We start from the raw sequence: 21,392 nt of genomic DNA, 5'->3' as shown, positions 1-21,392 counted from the left end.
TTTTATTTTTGTTTTACGAATTTTTAATGTTTTGACTGCGACGAGTGAAAAATAGCAAAAAACGGCAGCAGAATTGAATTAAAAAACGAAAAATAGAAAATGAATTGAATTATTGCGAAAATCAACAGAAAGCTGGATACAGCGCCCAAAAGCGAGCTACGATAAAGCCGCTTTTGCGAAACAGACCGGGTTGGATGTTGGGCGTTGGGCGTTGGGCGTTGGGGTGTGCGCCTCAATGCGCCGGTATGTACTTATGCGTCAGACAGATGCTAACACACTCGGGTACGGGGCTGTCGTCTTTTCAATGTGTCGTTTTTGGCGCGCACATTGCATACTTTTAGGCTGTGCACCGCGAAATTATCATGCAAACAACACATGTGACCGTACACCACAGCGACAAACGAGCATGCGAGCAGAAATACGAACAAAAACAAAATGCAAATACACACTTACGGCTACGTTGGGTGCAAGGCGTTTCAAAATAAAAGAATTTTCGGAAATATTGAACGCGTTACGGTCAAATGCAGTTGGCATACGCAGCGCGGAATATTTGATTTCACAGCGCGAGCTCTGCGGCCCGGTGGCTATAGCGGCAACGAACAGGAGGTAGGAAAGAGGGTTGGCGCTAAAAATTGCCAAAATAAAAGCAAAAACTTAGATAAATTGCAATTTTGCTTCGCTGATTCATTTTTTAATGAGTTGCTGAGTCGCACAACAAACCAGCGTCTGCCCCCCTTCCTTCAGCGGCATGGCTTGTGTGGATTGGTGCCCACCCTTCGCCATATACGGCGCTGGTCAGCACATATGCACACATGTGTGTGTGTATGCACGTAGTTGCCGCCTGCAAAGGGTTGTTCTCCTCCTTGCTTGGTCCGGCTCTTTGCTTTTTTCTGCGATTTTCTTTTAATATCCTGGCGGATTTTCTTGTTCACGTGCTCTGTTTTGTTTTGGAAATGCATTTTTCTGCTTTCTGCTTTTCTGGTCAACTGCTGCATTTTGTGTGCATGCATTTGGCACGCCCCAACCCCGAGCGTGGACCCCCGCTTGATGTGGGCTGACAAAGGGCAAGCGCATCGCAATTGCAACGCCACTGAAATTGCACGCCGACTTATTATTTGTTTTAGGCACTTGGCTGCAACGCGACACCCACCCTGGGTCCACCCTTTTGGTTCACAAATTTCGGATAAAGTGTTGCCACCCTCGCTGCTGATCTGTTAATATGCTTTTGTTTTTTCTTCATTTTTTGCTCTAAATTTTATGAGCTCTCAGCGCCGTGGCAGCGAGGCGTTAGGCAAATATTTTTGCAACCCCCGCCGTTCATTGCACATTTTATGCATATTATACGCTTTGCTTAATGCAAATACACATAATTTCATTAATGCGCGCCAATGTGTTGGTGTGTGATGTGGTGGTTGTCTGGCGCACACCTTTATGTGTGCGTGGGCTCAAGGCCCGCGACGGGCGTGTGGAGGCGCTTATTTTGAGCATCCTTTGTTGGTCACGTTTCCGGCTCTTTATGCTATTTCAATGCTGCCATTTGAATGAGCGAAATCAATTTCTTTTGTCCAAATAATGTGTTAACTTTATGTACGTGCCGTTATTTTACTCACACAGAGAACACCGACTGCCATCAGTCGGCGCTGAGGCTTCTTAAATTGGCTTCAAATCATAAAAATTACAAAATTTCAATTTGAATATGTAATAACACTTTATGCGAGCAGTTATTGTGGTTGTTGTTGTAGGGGCAAAAATATTGCTGAAGTAATTCTGAGGAATGGTCCCGGGTTGGCAATCCTTGACCGTAAAGAAAGCGGATCCGTTTCGGTTACTTAGAGCAGTCTGTTGTGGGAACGGATCAGTTCTCAGCTTCCGCTTTAAGAATATTCTTACTTTTAGTTGATTTAATTCCGAAGAATAGTCCTTGGCCGGAATAAACCGGGACCGTTCCAATTACTTAGACCAGACTGTCGTGGGAACAGAGTAGTTCTCAGCTTCCGCTTTCACTGACTTAAGAATATTCTCATTTTTAATAGATTTTAGTAGGTTCGTTCTGACTTTTTGGTTGAAGACGAAAGGAGAGTCTTTGCTCAGCCATCGTATTCGCCAGACTTGGCCCCATGTGCCTTTTTTCCTTTTTTCGAAGTTGAAAAATCCGCTTCGGAGCAGGCGCGATGAGTCCATGAACCCTAGATATAAAATCGGGAGACAAACTTCTGACGTCGTAAAAAACCGCTGCTAAACACGCACTAATTGGCATGCGGAACCCAATCTTCACAGAAATGTAAAACGAGACTAGACCAAGCCAGTTTGACTCGGTTTTTATATAGACCAGTCCGGGTCAAATTTGATCTCGCAGTTCGGTCAATTTTAAAAGTCTGCCAGCTATGAAAGTCAAATGAAGATTTTTAAGGTCTGAAAGGATTGCTAACGAAACAGAAAAGTATTAGAATTAGGGAAGTAGCCAAAAACTTCTAGAGACTTTTATATTAAGAACCGCGTGGTTCAAGGGAAGTTATTCGAGAGCTTATCACAGTGACAAAGGGACAAGTAGTAAGTCCTTATGATTATCAAGATCTTAAAGAAAGGTAAGGTTAGGTTAGTCTAGTAAGCTAGTGAGCCACACAAATACCAGTTTTCGTCCTTTACCATACCAGCTAAAGTTCCGTTACGAAGTGCATGAGGAGTGGTCATGCCTTAAGATTCCTACACTTAACGCGAATTTCAGCAGAGTCTATGACCTCACTGACGATGCCCCTTTAAGTGCCTCTTACTGTGTGACATCCAAATGCTTAATTCGTGGCCTTGCAAATGCGAGGGAAGTGCACAGACCTACAGTCTTTTCGATCTGTCAGTCCCTTTCAGTAGACTTGTGTCGCCTCCAGACTGTGACCAGTGATTATACCAATCATGTTCCTACAACTCCTTCTATCGAATGTCAACAGAAACTTTGTATTTTTCCGATCTACCGTTTTACACATTTTTGTTGCAACTTTGCACCCAGTTAGATCGCTTCCACATGTTTTGATTTTCGTTGCCATGCTTTTGTTCAGATAGTCGTATAAACGATACATGGATTGTCCAATGCCGATCATGTTTCAGAGTGGCAGCCATACACCATACTCTTGCCAATCTACTTCACTACCTCATTGCCCTCGATGCCTTCGTGACCTGGTACTCAGATTAGGTGATATCCTTTGGTTCTGGCGGCACTCTACACTGCTACTCTGCTCTCAAAGACATGCGAAACGAGGTTAAAGCCTTGATTGCTGCTTGGCTGTCCACGTTTATGTTGACACTGGAGTTGGCTGTTGCATTAAAGCCAATCACCGGGGCTTTCCCAAAAACAGAGATCTCTGCTTGAAATATACTGCAGTGGTGCTTGAAGAAAACTGTCAGCAAACTATGCAGCTCAAGCTTTAAAACCACAAAGCTACCCAGCATCCAACACAAACTTTAAGGTTAATCAGCACCTTTCAGAAGGCGCATAAAAATCGCTGATTTCCGTACTAGCGCACCCACGTTGACCTTTTCAATTGCCATAATTACTGCGTATGTATGTACTCACTTATAAATAAAATAAAACATACTTAATTAGTTCATTGACTGAAAAAAATGTTATTGACTGCAATTGTTTGCCTTCCGACTCGTAACTCTTATATAAGTATACTTCATGGCGCATTTGCAGCGAAATCAAACGGAAAATCCAAATGAAGTGTAAATACGTAGGTGCACAAAAGTTTTCGCGAACAACAACAACAAATTAAAATAATAGCATAATAATAATAATAAAGTTTGCGCATATTGCAATTATCATATGAAATCAATTAACGCGAGTGCGCCTTAGCATATGCAATGAGGGCCGATAGCCCGAGTTAAATACGCCGTCGGTCAGCGAACATATTTTTCAACGTTTTTGCACGGCGCATGCAAGCTACACACATACAAGCAAGTGTAGTGAACGAACATATGCCTAGATATACATATATATGTGTGTGTGTGGACACAAGAGTGTTTAAACGGTTCTTCGCCCGGAGGACGCGCGATTGGACACATAATCGAACACTTTGAAAAGTTACACTCGCCAGCCAACAGCCCGTGGCACACACAAGCACAGACGCCCAAGTATTTTAAGGGCATGTCGATCACACAGCCACACACGCATACAAATATACATACATGTTGGTGCGCACTATTTGCGCTGCAGTGTCTTTGGGAGCCTTGCTGAAAGGCGTGATGGTGCTGGTGCTGGTGGTGGCATCGCTTAAAAGTTCAATGTTTGCCGCACAGATCGAAACTGTGTTGAAATTTATGACTGTTGCTGTATGTTGATAGTTTTGCGCTTGTTGTTTTTGCTGTTGCTTGCAGGCGCTATCACAACACCAGCAGTTGCCAATACGAACATTCACGATTAAATGTGCTCAAGTCTGTGTGCGATAGTGTGAATGTCCTAGCTGCGGAGAGACACCGGCCACCAACCAACGCCGATCACTATTGCCTGCCACCGCTTACAACACCAGCGCGGTCATATGGATATGTGACGCTCAATATACATATAAGTATATTAGTGTCTGTATGTCTTTGGATTTATCGACACGTCTGATATTGCGCCAACCGAGAGGATTGTGCACGAAAAAAGGAGCAACATTAAAATGAAGTTGGCCATAAGCATTGATGTGAAATGAATTAACTTTTCAACAGATTTGCGAATGCTCAATTGAATACGGCGACGAGCAGACTGATTGTAACCCAGTTGATATAAAATGTGTATATGTATGTGCGTGTATGTGTGAGTCACTTCTGATTGAGGCAGATAAGCAGGCAACTTTGGCGTAGCGAATTAAGGCGCTTTGCTGAGCTTTCAAAAAGTCTAAGTGAGCCATTTGGCAAAGCCACTCCTCAAGTCGGCGAAGTCAAATGTTGAAATAACCAATTCATAAAAATTATTAATTTATTGAAGACCTAAATCCAACATTCTACGAAATATATATATTTCGACCGGTGTTTCTGGCGGAAATTTCGAAAATTTACTTTAGAGCACATTTCGCAGCCATACACCTGCCATGTCCACGGGTGCTGTATTTAAAATGGCATTAAGTTCTGGATGAGAACCACCCCTTGGATATGCTGAAGTCGAATACACCTCAGAATATTATTATAAGTCAACCTATGCCCTCCCAACTCTCTCTTCAATATTTCACCTCCAAGGAAACTTTCTATCAAGGATAAACTTTAGATGTTTCACTTTTTCAGCAAGTGGAAGACGTGAACCCCCGTAGAAGGGCTTCTTCGTTCGTTTGGGATCTTATACCTCCTAGTAAATAAAACTATTTCAGTTTTACTAGAATTTACGACTAGGTTGCATCTAAGCGCCCGGTTGGATACCACATTGAGGTACCTCCCAGTCAGAGTATTTTTCATTAACCATAAGACCAACGTCGTCAGCGTAGGCTATCACCCGAGAGTCTCATTCTCCGAGTTTTTAAAGTAGGTCGTTAACCGCCAAGATCCAAAGCAGTGAAGAAAGTACTGCGGGGTTCCCCTATTAACTTTTTGGGATATCTTTGCACTACCTCACTGTCGCTAAGAGAACTATATATGAGATGCTTGAGGTTCCATTCCACCTTTTCGAGGGCTTTAACTATCGCCTCCTGCCGTACTTTGTTGAAGGTGCCTTCGATGTTGAGAAAGGTGTTTACAGAAAAATTGTGCATAAGGGCTCTCTCCAGCTATGGCACTACATCGGGCAAAGGAGTGTCTATCGATCTTTTAAATACACGGCAGCAGATTGCCGCATACTTTTGTTTCATATGTTTTGTGTTATGTAATAGTATACCATTGCTTGTAAATATTTTCAATACTAGCAAAGAGACTCGCATGAAGCAGAATACTGTATTCTACAAAACTATTAGCAGATAACATTTAACTGCATATTCTATTGATAAATATCAAGAATTTATTAAAATTTTCATTGGTGTCCTCATGAAATCCACATCCTTCAGTAACTGTAAGATCCCAACCACTCCAAAGCAAATAAAATTCAATTATTTTTCTATTTTATTTACACACAATAATTGTGTTAACCGACAGAGCCTTGCAACCGCACACCGCCACAATTAGCAATACATGGACGAAAGTACTCACATTCCGTTAATGCAACCCACAATTTGTCCACCTAGAGAGCGCTGCCACTTGTCATAACAAACCAGCTCGGCGGTCCTTTAATTATGCGCCGAGTATGGTTGCAAGGCAAAGCTCGGATGACAACTTTCTTTTTATTCCTCTATTTTTACCCTGCCGACCTTGATTGACCACAACGGTGTCGTCTGATTGCCAGACGCTTCACCAAGGCATCCAACTGCTGTTAATTGCAGCGTCGCCACTGATACCCTACTTAATGCTAATGCTGCAAATTAGGAATAAAAACAAACAGAAATATTCTGAAAAAGTTGAGAAAAACACGAAAATCCGCAAGGATGACAAGCATAAAAAATATAAATAAAAATGTGAGTCGTATCAAGGCAAACGAAGCGAAAGCAAGCTGCGCACAAAGATATCATTTCACACGAAACGCTTGAGAAATGCTGATGGAAAAAAATTGTATAAATTGTGGAAAAGTAGAGGGCAACACGTTTGGCAAAACCAATAGTAATTATTGGCAATTAATACCGGCCACTATTACCCCAAGCGCCGCCCCCGACCACGAGTGGTACGCGGAGAGTGGCGGACATGGGCGCAGTGACAGCTGCTCTGGCCGCCGCGGCTACTAAGCACAAACATGCTTAAAAACGAAACAAGAAATAAAAATAATAATAAAAAAAAGGTAAAAAGGTCGGTGAGCGCCTGCTTAATGATATTTGGTTTAGGTGTCCGTCTGCATGGCCAGCGGCGCGCACGAAGGTCCTGCTTTAGCGCTAAGGTGTTGGCGCTGCTTTCGTTGGGTGGGAAATTTTGCCAGCACTTGCAATTAAATGCGCGACAGGCTATTTGCATAGGAAATTAACATAATTGCATTAAACACCGTCTTGCCAACGTTACGACCGTTAATGGCGCTGCTAATATTGCCGCATTGAGAAGCTCTGCTACGGAGAGTTTGAGTATGAAAAAATTTTACTATTAAGGGTTCGATTAAATGCAAAAATATTGGTTGCTAGAATTTAATATATAGATGTGGGGAATATTGAGAAAAATGCAAAGAAAAATATATTGGGTAGTCAAAAAAGTTTTTTCGTATTTCTAATCAAATATCAACTTATTTTTTTATATTTATAATGAACTTTAATGAACCTAATACGAGCCATTTTGGTCGACGACTTTTTGCTATTTTTCCGCTGGAGACATAATTCCATTAGTGTACAACTTTTCTGGTTTCTCGGCGAAAAACTGCGACAAGTAATTTTCACAGGCTTCTTTGAAGCCAACTTTACTCCATTAAGGGAGTTTTGCATTGACCGAAAAGAATGGTAGTCCGATGCTGTGAGGTTAGGGCTATATGGTGGATGCGGCAAAACTTCCAAGCCAAGCTCTTCCAGTTTTTGCTGAGTCATCAAAGATGTGTGCGGTCTTACGTTGTCCTGATGGATGACGAAGTCTTTTGTCCGTTTTTTTCCAATTACTTGCTTCGATCTCATCAGTTGTTGACAGTAGAATGTAGAATCAATCGTTCGACCAAGCAGGAGCAGCTCATAGTGGATCATTCTTTTCCAATCCCATCAAACACTCAGCATAACCTTTCGAGGCTTGGCTTTGCGATCATTTGTTGAGCTTCACCACGTTTGGATCATGATCTTTTTCGCACATCATTGTCGTATTTGATTCACTTTTCGTCTCCTGTTGCCATTCGCTACAGAAATGGTTCGAATTCATTTCGTTTCAGCAAAGAATCGCAGATGTTAATTCGGTCCATTCAATATTTCAAAGATAACTCAAACATAACCAAACATCGAGCTTCTTTTTGTAGCCAACATTTTTTAAATGATTCAAACCCGTTTGATAATGAATGTTAGGTTCCTTAGCGATGTCATCGCTGTTTATGTGACGGTCTTGATCAATCTTTTCCACAATTTCATCGACGTTTTCAACGATCGGTCGACCAGAGCAAGGTGCATCTTTCACATCGAAATTTCCAGAATAAAAACGAGCGAACCATTGTTGTGCTACACGAACTGATAGAGCATTGTCTCCGTAAACTTGACAAATTTCATTGGTGGCATGCGTTGCATTCTTCCCTTTTTATACACAAATTTCAAAATATAACGAATTTCTTCATTATTTCCACTCATTTTTGAATAGCTGTAACTTTTTTTCAACTTCACCGAATTTTTTTTTAACTGAATAAAGCTTAACCAACACTACAACAACACTTTCCAACACTATATGGTATAACACAATGCGATTGGTAGCACTGGAGATATACTACTGCAACGATATCGGTTGCCAAAATACGAAAATACTTTTTCGACTACCCAATATTTATATTAACATTCTGGGTGACCTATTGACCAAAGGGACAACCATTACGACATTCCAGATAAACATGATAAAATTAAATTACAAGTACTATTATGGGATTAATTAAAAAATATATACTGGATTACTGGACATCGTAGTAGTCTCGTCCCTAAGTGGGGAGTAAATATTTTGCTGAAGAAACTACAATGGGTGAGACGTATAAGCATACCTTGGTTATCTTGTGGCTGTCTGAAGACAAGTACATACATAGCAGAAATTTTTCCTTAGACAGAGTTAAAAGAATACCAACTTTTACCTGGAAATTCTTTCCACCAACTGATTTTTGCTTGCCACCAGAAGACTTCAATCTTGGAAGAGATCGCAATATCAACAAAAAAGCGGATACAAAAATTACTATAATTAATTCAATGGGATTTTCTATTAACTACGATTTGTAGCACCACAAAGAAATGTCCAGTAAAGCGGTCTCCGCTAACCAGTCATTCCGCGTCCACCATTCAATCAGCAAAAGTTCTCCATGCAAGCGATTTTTTGGCCTCCCAACCGTGTGTCTCTTAGATGCCACAAACATCATCGCCCCTTTGCCTCAGCACACAAACAGTAATGGGTTGCATCCACATTCATATGAACGCATTCGTCCAACATTAAATTTATTTCGCACATGATTAATTTACATCCTCTTCTAGTATTCAAATGAGCTCTGCATTAAAAGCGGCAATCAAATGTTGCACGTTCTGCATGAATTAGTGTCAGTTGCATTACAATAAATTAACATATTAACAAAAACAACGACATAAACACCAACATGATATATGCAAACGTGCGAAACGCTTTAAATAAGACAAGCGCATGGAATTGCAGTTAACTTACTAACACTGCAGCACGAACACACACACCAACACAAGCACAGCGGCCAACTGGTCAACGGTAGATTACATTAAATGACTGTTATAACGCCTGATATCGGCGCTGTTTGTCAAATGTACAACTTGTTCGACGCATAGCCTAACATTAGCCAGCTGTGCGGGGGCATATGTGTGTCCGCTGCGCCGCGCGCTTATTAAGGGAATTATGAAAATTCGCAATTAGACTGGCAGCAGCTACACATCCGCCACTGCGCGCCACTCTGCATTGGGAAAGCTCAAGCGAATTTGCATATGCTCGCTGTACGCGCTGGGCATTTGCCGGCCTCATCAGCGTGTCAGCAAACATATTGTGTAATTACATAATACAAATATAATTTAATAAAGTCACTTAATGCGAAATGCTACTTGCTACATGTGGCAGTTGAAAGCTGACTGTTAAGTTTTGAATTTCGCCACACGCACTCACACATATACATGAGTACTCGGTTCAAACACCGTTCTGCGGCGGGAATAGAGTCATGTGTAGGTTTTTTCATGACTCTGCCAATTACATTGTAATAAAGGCACTACAGTGCGTATGCGCGATATTTTTGCAACGAGCAAAAACGAATAAAGTGCAGTGATTTGAGTTGAAATATGTTCAGTTGTGAGCAACACTAATTTAGTGAATGTGAAATTCCAATTAAATTTTTGTTGAAGCTATATCTGACGGCTACGACCAACAATCAAACATTGAAACTAAAATCCATAAAGCATTAGTGAAAAATGTCCTTAACTAATAACCTTTCTCTCTTTACTCTGACAGGACTATGAAAAGGATATCACCAACCACAAGCTCAACTCACCGCTTAGCAATCACAGTCTGCATGAACTACACAATCAGAACTCTTACGAGAAGGATCACGTCAAAGAGCTGGAATTTTATCAAAGCTTAGCCAAGGCGGCCTCGCTGGCCAATCACAATGACGCCCACTCACGGCATTCGCATGATTCACACGAGCTCTCACCACCCACTTCGCCGCAACCGATGCAAATCGACACCGATGTGGGTGAGGATTGCGATGCGCGCGATCATCTCAATCCGCTGTCCGACGCGGAGGAACACGAGCAGCAGGCGAAGGCGTCCGCATCGGCTTTAGCGGTGGCAGCAGCGGCAGCGCAGGCGCATCTGAACGGAACTAGTGAGTACATATCGAAATCCAATTCTAAGAAAATTAAAAAAAAAAAAAAAACAAAAAGAAAACATCACAAATATGCAATGAGAGGAAGACGGAATATTTTTTAAGGAGTATAGACTTCTCTGTTTCGATACAAGAATGTTACTCTTCTTAAGTTCAAAGATGGCTTTACACTAATTTCATAAAATAATCCTCAAAACACTCTGAGGTGTGAATAGAAAGTCTTAGTTTTTACTCGAAATTTTAATTTCCTAATTTTAATTTTATCGAAATGTTTACATTGGTCTATTTGATTATAGTAAAGACAACAAAATCCAGAATATTCCTCAACCGTTTCTCACGGTTCAATTTAGCGAACAACGTTCAAAGCAGCTCAATTTAGAGCCTTCAAAATTATAACTGTTATTTTACATATCAATGTACATATACACAAGTATTTGTAAAAAATACGAACGTCCTTTTTCGACTACCCAATACATAGTTTATTTTAATATATTTAGAGAAGCATCCGTCTGTACTCACCCCTTCGATAGAGAATCTGAGGTAGAGGCCTACTTATCATGCCGCCGGCCTTTAAAATGTCCCGGGTTTCGTTGAATTTGAGCTCTTTGTTGTTCAAATTAACTGGTCTATGCGGCAAGCGTTTAGGGAATCCACACAAATGTCCAACTAATCGAGCAAACTAAGAGACATCAGCGCACACTGACATATACCAACAGCACACACACACTCACACATCTACACTCGCACAGATAACTTACAAGCCGAACACGAGGCGACTGTAGCAAGCGCACACAGACGGGTCATTAAGTACCTCGAGCAGACAACACCGAACACAGCATTTAACTCATCAAAGCCCAATCCACAAAATTTTACTAATAACTTGCAACTTGTCTCATTTTTACCCCCCTTACTACACAAACACACCGCTACGCTTCAAAACTGCACACACCGGCCACCACATACAACTTCATCAACAACAATAACAACCATGCACCCAACGTAACCGTACACTCTGCAGTGCAAGACATGATAAATTTACAAAAATTACAAAATTTAGCCACGCTCCAGCAGCAGCAGCAACAACAACAACAGCAGCAACATCATCACCTACAACATTCCAGCGGCGGCAATGGCATACACCAGCATCAGCATCACCACCACCACCACACACAGCTTCCGCACTTGCATACGCCACCTGGCGGCTCGGCCACACCCGTGAGCGTGGCACAGAGTGTCACACCGGCGACAGCAGCAGCATTAGCAAGTCTTCAGGGATTAGCGGCTGGTATCAGCGCCTCAGCAGCAGCGGCGGCAGCGCTCAACTCACCACTCAATCTGACTGTGAGCGCAGGTGCAGGTGGCAGCGCTGGCATTAGTGCTTGTCTACCACCAATTGGCGCCACTGGCCCACACAGCGCACCCTGCTCCCCCAACGCGTTATCTGCCTCGAATGTGTTGGCTGCAGCAGCAGCCGCCGCGGCGGCTTCTAACAATAATAATAATAAAGTCATGTCACATGCTGGCGGCTGCGGTAGTGGCCAGGACAATGGCGGCGGCACATCGCCCAACTCGAGCTCGGTGCAGGCCCAGACGATGGCTCAGAACACTTTGGCAAATGTGTTGAATTCAGCGGCAGCGGCCGCGGCGGCTGCAGCAGCAGCAGGAGCAGCGGCCACCGCCTCACCGCCGCCCGCGCTGCCGACACCGGCGACAAGCGCCCAAATGCCGCAACTGATACTCGCATCCGGGCAACTGGTGCAGGGCGTGCAAGGGGCGCAGCTGCTCATTCCAACGGCGCAGGGTAAGTAGCGTAAATCGGTATTTATTAATTGTTTGATGATAATGCGGTGAAACCGATGAAAGACTGTTTATGCAAACTGACCGCAGTTTGAAGCCTAATTCTTTAAATGCATCATAGTATGGGTTTACGTTTGAGTCTTTCGAAATATCTTGTCGAATTGCTGGAAGAAACCTTTTGAAGTTTTTGAAACGAGACTTTGCTTTTCTTTTTTTTGATGACGTTTCTCTCTTTCGCAGGTATAGCCGTTCAGACCATTCTGACCATACCGGTGAGTCCGCAGATCAACACCAACGAGCAATTCTTGCAGAACTTCGGCGCCTTTGCATCATTTCAACAACAGCAGCAGCAACAACAAGCACTCTTGCCACCTCCTTTGCCACCAGCGCTCGCTGCCTTGCAACACGCTTCAACGCTGCCTCAGCTCGCACAAACCCAGACGAATTTACTCAAGCCCAACCTCTTCTCGAGCAGCGTGCAACAGCTGTTAGCCGCCTTGCATCCGGAATTGTTTGCCGCGGCCGCCGCTAATCATCACCTGCACGCCTCGTCGCAAGCCTCACATCATGCCATGCACCATGCGCAGCAACAACGCAGTGACCAACAATCGGCGGCGCCACCGCCGCACCTTGCCCATCTGCCACCACCGCCACACCATCACCTAGCCGCACATTCACACACGCTGTCGGGTGATTTGCATTTAGCTGCCGCAGCAGCCGCGGCTGCGGCGCGTAACAGTGAGAGTGGACATTCGCCTACCAGTTCACCCCCGCCGCACAGCATAGGCGGCGGAGCAGAGCGCACGGTCAATAGTAGTGCGTCATCAAGTACAAAAGCCGCCGCGGCGGCAGCGGCAGCAGCAGCCGCTTTTCATCTTCAACAGCAATTACACATTAAGCAAGAAACCTCTCCGCGCCATCATCATCACGCGCTGCACTCACATACACACCATAGCGGCGCACATCACCACTCACTTCGACACACAGTGGATGAGCTCGCCTCACCAAACCGGGAAATTGGAAAGTCGACAAACCCAAGCTCTTCGGTTACATCGATGCATATGCCACCGGATGTGAGCGCATCTCCACCGCCTGGACTTAGTGCACACCATCATCACTTTCATCACCGCAGCAATGTGTTGGGAAGTGGTCACCAGACGAGCTCGACCCCATCGCCACGTCCAAACTCGTCCACTTCGACGTGTACGATGACGTTGCGGGACCGTGATAGGGATAGGGAGCGGGAGCGAGAAAGAGAACGTGACCGTGAACGTGATAGGGAGCGTGAGCGGGAACGTGAACGCGCTGAACGCACGGAAACGCATCACAAACGCAGTCCTACACGTGGCAGCGGCTCTCTAAACAACGGGCCCAACGCTATCACGTGCAGTGGTATGAACCTCAGCCATCATTCTAATAAACGTGAAAGGGAACGTGAACGCGAGCATTTGAGACGTTCATCTTCACCTACACTCGGCTCGGCATGTAACTCAACACAATTGCCGGTGAGCGGTCGCAACTCATCCGCCGTTGCAAGTTCGTTGTGCGCTTCCAATACCAACTCAGCCTCAATCAATGCATCAGCGTCAGCAACATCCGCCTCAGTATCCGCAACTGGCAATCAACATCACCAACATGGGCATCACTCACACCAACATCACCAAAGCCATCATCAGGCACACCACAGTCTACACCATCATCCGCATACGCTGTCGTCAGGCGTCACAACAAGTTCGGCTTCCGCCTCATCGGCCGGCGGCGTATTGTCGTCTTCGACATCGACGACATCCAACGAAAGAGGCTATTCATCTCCTTTGCGCGGCACTGCTGGCCAATTGTTCCGCACCCACTCACCGCCACCGTCATCGTCCGCAGCGGTAGCAGCCATCACGCACTTGCATCATCATCAACATCAACAACAGCAGCAGCAGCAACAACAGCACGGCCAACATGCACACAATATGAGCTCACCGCATGAGCGTGATTTTCTAGGAAATGGCGGCGGAATGAGGGCATCTCCACTGGGTATTGGCGTTAGTGGCGGCGGTGCAGCGGTCGGCATGGGCAGTGGACAATCTTCAGCGGCCAGCATGCTCAACAGCATTAATAGGTAAGTTCATAGGGGTACGAAATTTCACAGAGCAATTGTGGCGCGCAGCAAAGTGTGGTTATGGTGTGCTAATTAGACTATAGAGAAGAGGAAAATTAATATGCGCCTTTGGGCCCACAAAATAACTTTTAATGGTTGCGTATCAGTGAAAGATATTTATTAAAACTCGCAAAATTGATATTGCCGCACACAAAGCCACTGGTGCCACAACATAGCGGCGCAGCAACATAATGTATTTTAAGTACCAATTAATACCCCTCTACCTGTATTGCAGACTCTCCGCCTCGGCAAATGGTGAATTGACCATCACAAAGTCGCTAGGTCCGCCTTCAGCGACCGCGATACGTGCATCGTCTGCCTCGCCCACCTCGCCGGGTCTCGGTTCGTCGTCGCTTGGCATAAATACCTCATCCGCGTCGCATCTGGTGCATCACCCACACCATGGCATGCACGCGATGAAACTCAGCCCGACAACCAGTTCGTCAATGCAACGTGAACGTGACCGCGAACGTGAGCGGGAAAGAGAAAGAGAGCGGGACCGCGAAAGAGAACGCGAACGTGAACGAGATCGAATCAGCGGCAGTGGCCTTGGAGAACCGACTTCTCAGCTCTCTCCTAATGGCACGGACGGTTCGAGCGGTGCGCACGATCTGCTAATGGATTCACCGAGTGAGTAAAGATCGATTTCCTTCAATTACTTTTACTAGTTTAAGGCCTATTATTAAACATATTAGGAAACCTTGGATACTTTACGTTAAGTGACAGTGAATTGGCTGTTGAAACTTTTCCTAATGTGTCTTGCAAGCTTTTAGGCTAGGCTAGGATATCCATATATACATTTGTAACGAAATTTATTGCTTTTGTGATGTCAGAGACCTTATAAAGTATATATATATAAATGATCAGAGTGATGAGTTGAGTCGATGAAGCCACGTCCATGTGTTCGTCCGCTGTCTGCCCGTCTGTATATACTCAAACTATTCCCTCAGTTTTTGAGATATCGATCTGAAATTTCGCACACGTTTTTTTCCCTTTAAGGAGTTGCTTATATAAATATCTGAACCACCGATATCGGACTTCTATAGCATATAGCTATCATAGAAACTGAACGATCGGAATCAAATCCTTGTATGGGAAACATTTTTATTTGACGAGGTATCATCCAGAAATTTGGTATGGTTTACTGTTCAAAGCCACGGTACAACTTCCGAAGAAATTGTCCATATCGGACGACTATAGCACATAGCTGCCATACAAACCGACCGAACTAAACCTTTTTCTTGCATAGAAATTTCTTTATGTGTGAAATTATTCTTGCTTCGGTGTTTCTTTTTTGTTGTATTTATATATTATTAAGTGTTCAAGGGACCGACAATTTTCTTTGGTTGGTTTCAAGAAGGGCTACTAGGAAATATGCGAGAAATTTTCAAGGAGATCTTGATCCTTTCTTTAAACTGCTCAAAATTCATGTCATGTAACTTGTACATACATACATCTTCTCCATTGTTGCACTGCGCTGTGTTTCCTCATTTATATGCACCGTGAGCGCTGTAAGAGCTGCCACAATACCGTTAGGCGGATTTTTATTGTAATTACTGCGCGGATTTGCCTTCGGCGGCAAGGATGGCTTGCATAAGATGCTTGTAAGTCGATGAGTGCATTTTGATTTATTTATTAATACAAAAGTGCGAGCATTATGCAAAGCATCATATTGTCTCCGAGGCGATGCGCTAAGGCCTTGCTGCACGGTACACCGCGCCCCGCTCCCCATTCTTGCGCCATTGTTGTTGTTGCTGGGCTGCGCAGTAATTAAGCAACTACTAACTGTTTGCTTGTTTATGCCAGCGGAGCTTATTGCATATTGCCGTGTTGCATGCAACACTCGGCGGTACTTGTCAGCGGCTGACATGGCATTCGCTGGGTATTATGGCAACATTAGCAGCAACAATGGCTGCAATAAAAACAACAACAAGTCTTTAGTAGTGGGAAATTGGAGCTGCTGCCGCGTCACGAACAATAATTCAACTAACTAGTTGCTACAATATTTTGATGCTGCAACACTCTGCTGCTATTGTTGTTGTTGTCACTATTATTACACTTAGTTTGCAAGTGAAATGTGTCATTAAATGCAAAAACAAACTCATTCCACTTGAATGCCAAACGAGTGCTGCCAAGGAAGCTGGCTGCCACATCTTAGAAACGCATCCTGGCGGCTGAAGAATCTGATGGGGGGGGAAGGAGGTGACTTACGATAGCGCACTCGAGTTCTGCAAGCGTCAATTAGGAGTAATTAAGGCAAACATTGTGTGCCGCAAGTTATTGTTATTGGTTTGTTGTTGCTGTAGCTGTTGTTGTGGCATGGCGCGTGTTGCATGAATTATGCGCACATTTAAGTACAGCTTCCGAACGTTGCTGGTGGCGCGAATGGCATACAATCCAAGGCTTTTGTTGTCAGAACCTCTGCCGCCGCCACTGCGGAATATTCGCTGCAGTTGGACGATAAATAATTTTTCGGAAAACTAGCGAAGTGCTGGCTGTCGTGGTTGCTTAGAATTTAAGCGATTTTTGTTGACAAAATAAATTACTTCATTAATTAATTAATTAAAATTTATTCAAAAAAATTTTTAAATTTTCTAAAATTTTCAAAATTTCTGAAAATCTGAGACTCTACAGATATCAAAGGAACTTATTGAATAGAATGTGGCTGAATATTTGGGTATGAGAAAGTTCTGTGTAAAGTAGGTGCCACGCAGGCTCACTTTTGACCAACGAGTTGATGATTCGAAGCAGTATTTGGCGATTTTAAAGGATGATAAACCCGAGATTTTGCGTCGAAGTCATCCGAGAGGACTGCATGCAAAGAATCCGCTGCAAAGCATGGGATAACGCAACAGACATCTGGCAAGCTTATGCCATCTGTATTTGGGATGCGCATGGAATAATTTTACTATGGAAGGCAGGAGACTTTTCAATTGACCTGTCATACAACTAGTACCAGAGCTTGCCACTGTCATCCTTACCAACCATTAAAGCAAATCTCAAGTTTCGCTTTACTTTCGCAGGCAATCGCGGAAATCTATAATACATTTCTGCTTATTTTCCATTTTATTATTCATTCGTTTGCATTTACAATAGCATTCGAGCCATTTGTGTTTTGCACTAACTCGTATTTGCGTTTTTCGATATACATACATATGTACCTACATACATACATATGTGCATGTATGTCGGGTAAACATCTGCTTCTAGTACCGTAATATGCTGAAATATTCACCTTTAATTGGCAAAAAGCTGCAAAAAGTATCCAATTATTGATCCAATTAAAAGCAAATTCTTTGCATAGGTACTTTCGTACATGGCGCACACCCTTGGCCGAGCAAATATGTACCCACACTCCCATATGCACATAGTTATTCATACTTATGCACACATGCACACAAGCGCCCACATGTATTCGCACATAAATGCATATTTGGCACTCATAAATTACAACCACTCCCTATTATTGCACCGTCATGCCCCGGCGCCGCACCCTCGGGCACTCGCGCTCGCGCTGTGTGTTCGGTGTTCTAGTGGCACTCTTTGCTTAATTTCTAACTACGAGCGCGGTGTAATAACCTCTTACTGTTTTTTGGCAAATGCGCCACTATGCTTAAAAAACACAATTAAGACCGGAGAGTGTGGCAGCCACAAAAAAAATTTGCATCGCCGCACATTACACATGCAGGCATACAAATAGAAACACCCATACATGTGCGCAGTTGTAAAGGCAAGCGAGTAACGGCATTTTTTCTATCAATCGCTGATTTATTAACTATCATTCGCTACTTACCCGGCAGTGCAGTCTGCGCAAACAACTATAAATTTGGTAAAAAAAAGGAGGACGACAGCACTGAATAGGAGAATTGGAGAAATTAGCTTTCATAACCAACTCACATATACAAATTTTCATTGAAAGGGAGTGTGGTAATTAATGTGCTTCCTTACTAACCACTGGTTCAGACTTGACACCACAATAAACACTATAGGGTTGAACACTCTACTTTAGTGGCATGATGCCGATCTATTGGCTCAGTCAAATTAAAAGTAGAGTTGGTTCTTGTCTAAAGGTTTGGGTAAAATATTTGAACAACTTATACTCAGTATTCAAAATTTTGGAATTACTATATTAAGTCCACAACTATGTAATTTTTTACTAAAAAATTTAATAACTGATTAAAGATTTTCATTCTCGTTAACCTCGGCATCCAGCCAATATACATACAAGTGTACAAGTGAGGTATGAGGCAATGATTATGGCCATCAGCCTTGTTATTTTCACATTTGAAACTTTCATCTTAGAGTTTCGATCAAAGTGCCTTGAACACTCGACCAAATCGTCTAAGTTAGAAGTCTTCGATTTAACCGATTTCTCAAAATTGCCTGCTGAAGTTTTCGAACACTATAACTACTATCAACTACTTGTTTGGCAACCGTTGGGTTCAGACTAGGCGTTACTGTGGGCATGGTATCATATTCCACCTTGTTTTTGAACTCGGCTTAAGCTGGCAATGCGACCGACGAAAGGAGACCGAAGGGAAACTAAACACATCGTTTTCATTCCCAAGTAGATAAGATTCGGGTTAATGTTTCCGTGATCGAGTGTTCCAAAATCTTCGAAATCTACAACGTGTTAAATCCATACACAGGAGGTAGCTTCAAACGAAATGACTTCAATTCACAATGTTAAATATATTAATCTTGATATACTCGCAAACTTTTAATACTAATTAGTCGAATTTAGCAAATTTGTGTCTCGGCGAAAACTTTAAATTTGGAAAACCATTCGCGAAATCCGTTAAAAGTTTTCACGAAAATCCGCTTTCAAAATACAAAAAAAAACCTGATTGAGTGACGAACTTTAATAGGACTTTGCACATACATACACACGAAGTGGAAGACTGTGTTAGTGTGTTGCCAAACTTGCAGCCTTAATGATATCAACAAATGTTTTTGTGCAACAAAAGTCGTGAGCTAACAACAAGTGAGCAGCGACTGACTCATTCATATTTTATGAGATCTGCTAACAGGTAACAAGCTCATACGCACACACACATACTGACTTGGATCTACATGCATGTTGCCTCACACGTGCAACACACCTTCTGCAAGCTGCCACAAGTCTATCTCGTCAAAGTTTATTAGCTGTTGCTTTATAACTTCCAATTGACGGCTGTCGCGAGGCGTGAGCGTGAGTAAATGTGTCTTTAAAAAGTCGCTAAACTTTCGCTGCGGCGCTAAGAAGCGCAAAATCCACACACTCGCACACACACATGCATATGTGTGGCTGACACTGAGATTGCCAAATCTTCCTTTGGTTGCAAAGTCTCATTGACTTGCGGCAATTTGCATTCAAGGATAAATGCATTTGTGTGTGCTAATATGTAAAGCTTTCGCATGGTTGTTGCCGCTTTTGTTGTTGCAAACTTCAATTTGTCATCGGGAATGGTAATTGCGAATTAACGTCGACGTCGAGCGGCATATGTATGCATTTGTTTACCTGCACGTCACAATACCTTTGCCAAAATGTCGCACCAATTTAAACTGAACGCACAAGCAAAGCAACAACAAAAACTTAAGTTGACGAAGTTGGCGAAAAATGCAATTATTTCGATAATATTAATGGAGACAATATATTTAATAAGAATTTTTTTAGGACTATTATAGGAATACTTTATATGGAACCATTTTATAGGAAACTATTTTAAATGACTGTAACTCAATTTGGCTTCCTTGACGATTTTTTTATGAAAAGTTAGAATCCTAATTTATGCCAGTTTACTTAGTGTATTATAAAAATTCGTTCAGCTAATTTTTTTTGCGTAGAATACCAATGTAATAATTAAATTTGGAATTTTGAATTTTTAACTTTTTTACATTTACTCATGCAACGATTCTCTGTTTACCCCGCTAGATGAGCCCACCATCAACCAGGCGACCACCAATGTGGTTGAGGGCATCGATTTGGATGAGATCAAGGAATTTGCCAAAGCGTTCAAGTTGCGACGTCTCTCACTGGGTCTCACACAAACGCAAGTCGGGCAGGCGTTATCGGTGACCGAGGGACCCGCCTACAGTCAGAGCGCCATATGCAGGTAAGAAGAGAAGAGTTTATAAAGATGATTATAAGAACCAAATGTATAAATTTAAGAGCTCAGAGTTTTCAGAACACACGAAAAATATTTTTTTTCTATCTAGAGATCGAAAGTAGGCAATTGTCTATAATTCGTGTTCTCAATTGACTTAGCGGCAGACCAAAAAGTGTAATTAAAGCTTTTCCGCAGCTTTTCTGTAGCTTTTACTAAAGGTTTTTTGAGGTTATGGCCAACAGACTAAGCTTCAAATAATCAAATCAAGTAGGATTCGTAACCCAAGAACAATTTTAGTTTAAAATCAGCAAGCTTTAAGTTTTTCTGCAATTAAAAAACGCAAACTTTTCACATTGAAAATAAAAAGAATTGAAAACGTAAAAATGTTTAATAAATAATACTATATTCCCACCGACAACACAAGATTTCAGCTGCTGAGTAGATTATTTCACTAATCTACTATATTTAGCAAGATTTCGCCATACAAAAATAACACTTGACGCTCGTCACCGAAGAGATTTGAAGCTAATCTAGTCGAAATCTCTCTACTCTGGACTTTATCACATGGATTTTGACACTCCAAACTGTCAATATGAAAAATTAATTAAATAAATAAATAAAGTAAAAAGTAAAAAAATTAAAGCAATATCAAGTAAATAAGTGAAAAAGGTGCAAGATAGTATCAAAAATAGGAGAGTAATGTGGAGTGAGGCTGCCGAAACCAATCCAGTAGAGCTGTGGCAAGCAAAAATGACACAGCTTCGAACGACTAGTCAAAAACAGCTGTTTAATGAATCTCCAAAAGCAGTGAGCACAGTCTACATTGTTGAATAGATTAAAT

The 21,392-nt window shown here is 42.7% G+C and overlaps 1 protein-coding gene across 8 annotated transcripts in view; it reads left to right on the top strand.

The window, feature by feature from the left end:
* LOC126754802 (hormone receptor 4) overlaps positions 1-21,392 on the top strand; it is a 156,128-nt gene that overhangs the window by 130,725 nt on the left and 4,011 nt on the right. For 6 of the 8 annotated variants that reach the window (XM_050466935.1, XM_050466931.1, XM_050466932.1 and 3 more), the window contains 5 exons: positions 10,141-10,516; positions 11,535-12,317; positions 12,554-14,423; positions 14,698-15,092; positions 20,377-20,557. In XM_050466935.1, coding sequence (XP_050322892.1) covers positions 10,141-10,516; positions 11,535-12,317; positions 12,554-14,423; positions 14,698-15,092; positions 20,377-20,557 — 3,605 coding nt within the window. Of the gene's footprint in view, positions 1-10,140; positions 10,517-11,534; positions 12,318-12,553; positions 14,424-14,697; positions 15,097-20,376; positions 20,558-21,392 lie in introns of those variants that run through there. The other 2 variants (XM_050466934.1, XM_050466940.1) reach the window with 2 other exon arrangements.

This window comes from Bactrocera neohumeralis, chromosome 4 (assembly GCF_024586455.1).
Source record: "Bactrocera neohumeralis isolate Rockhampton chromosome 4, APGP_CSIRO_Bneo_wtdbg2-racon-allhic-juicebox.fasta_v2, whole genome shotgun sequence".
Taxonomy (NCBI): domain Eukaryota; kingdom Metazoa; phylum Arthropoda; class Insecta; order Diptera; family Tephritidae; genus Bactrocera; species Bactrocera neohumeralis.
This window is presented reverse-complemented; position numbering and strand designations above follow the sequence as displayed.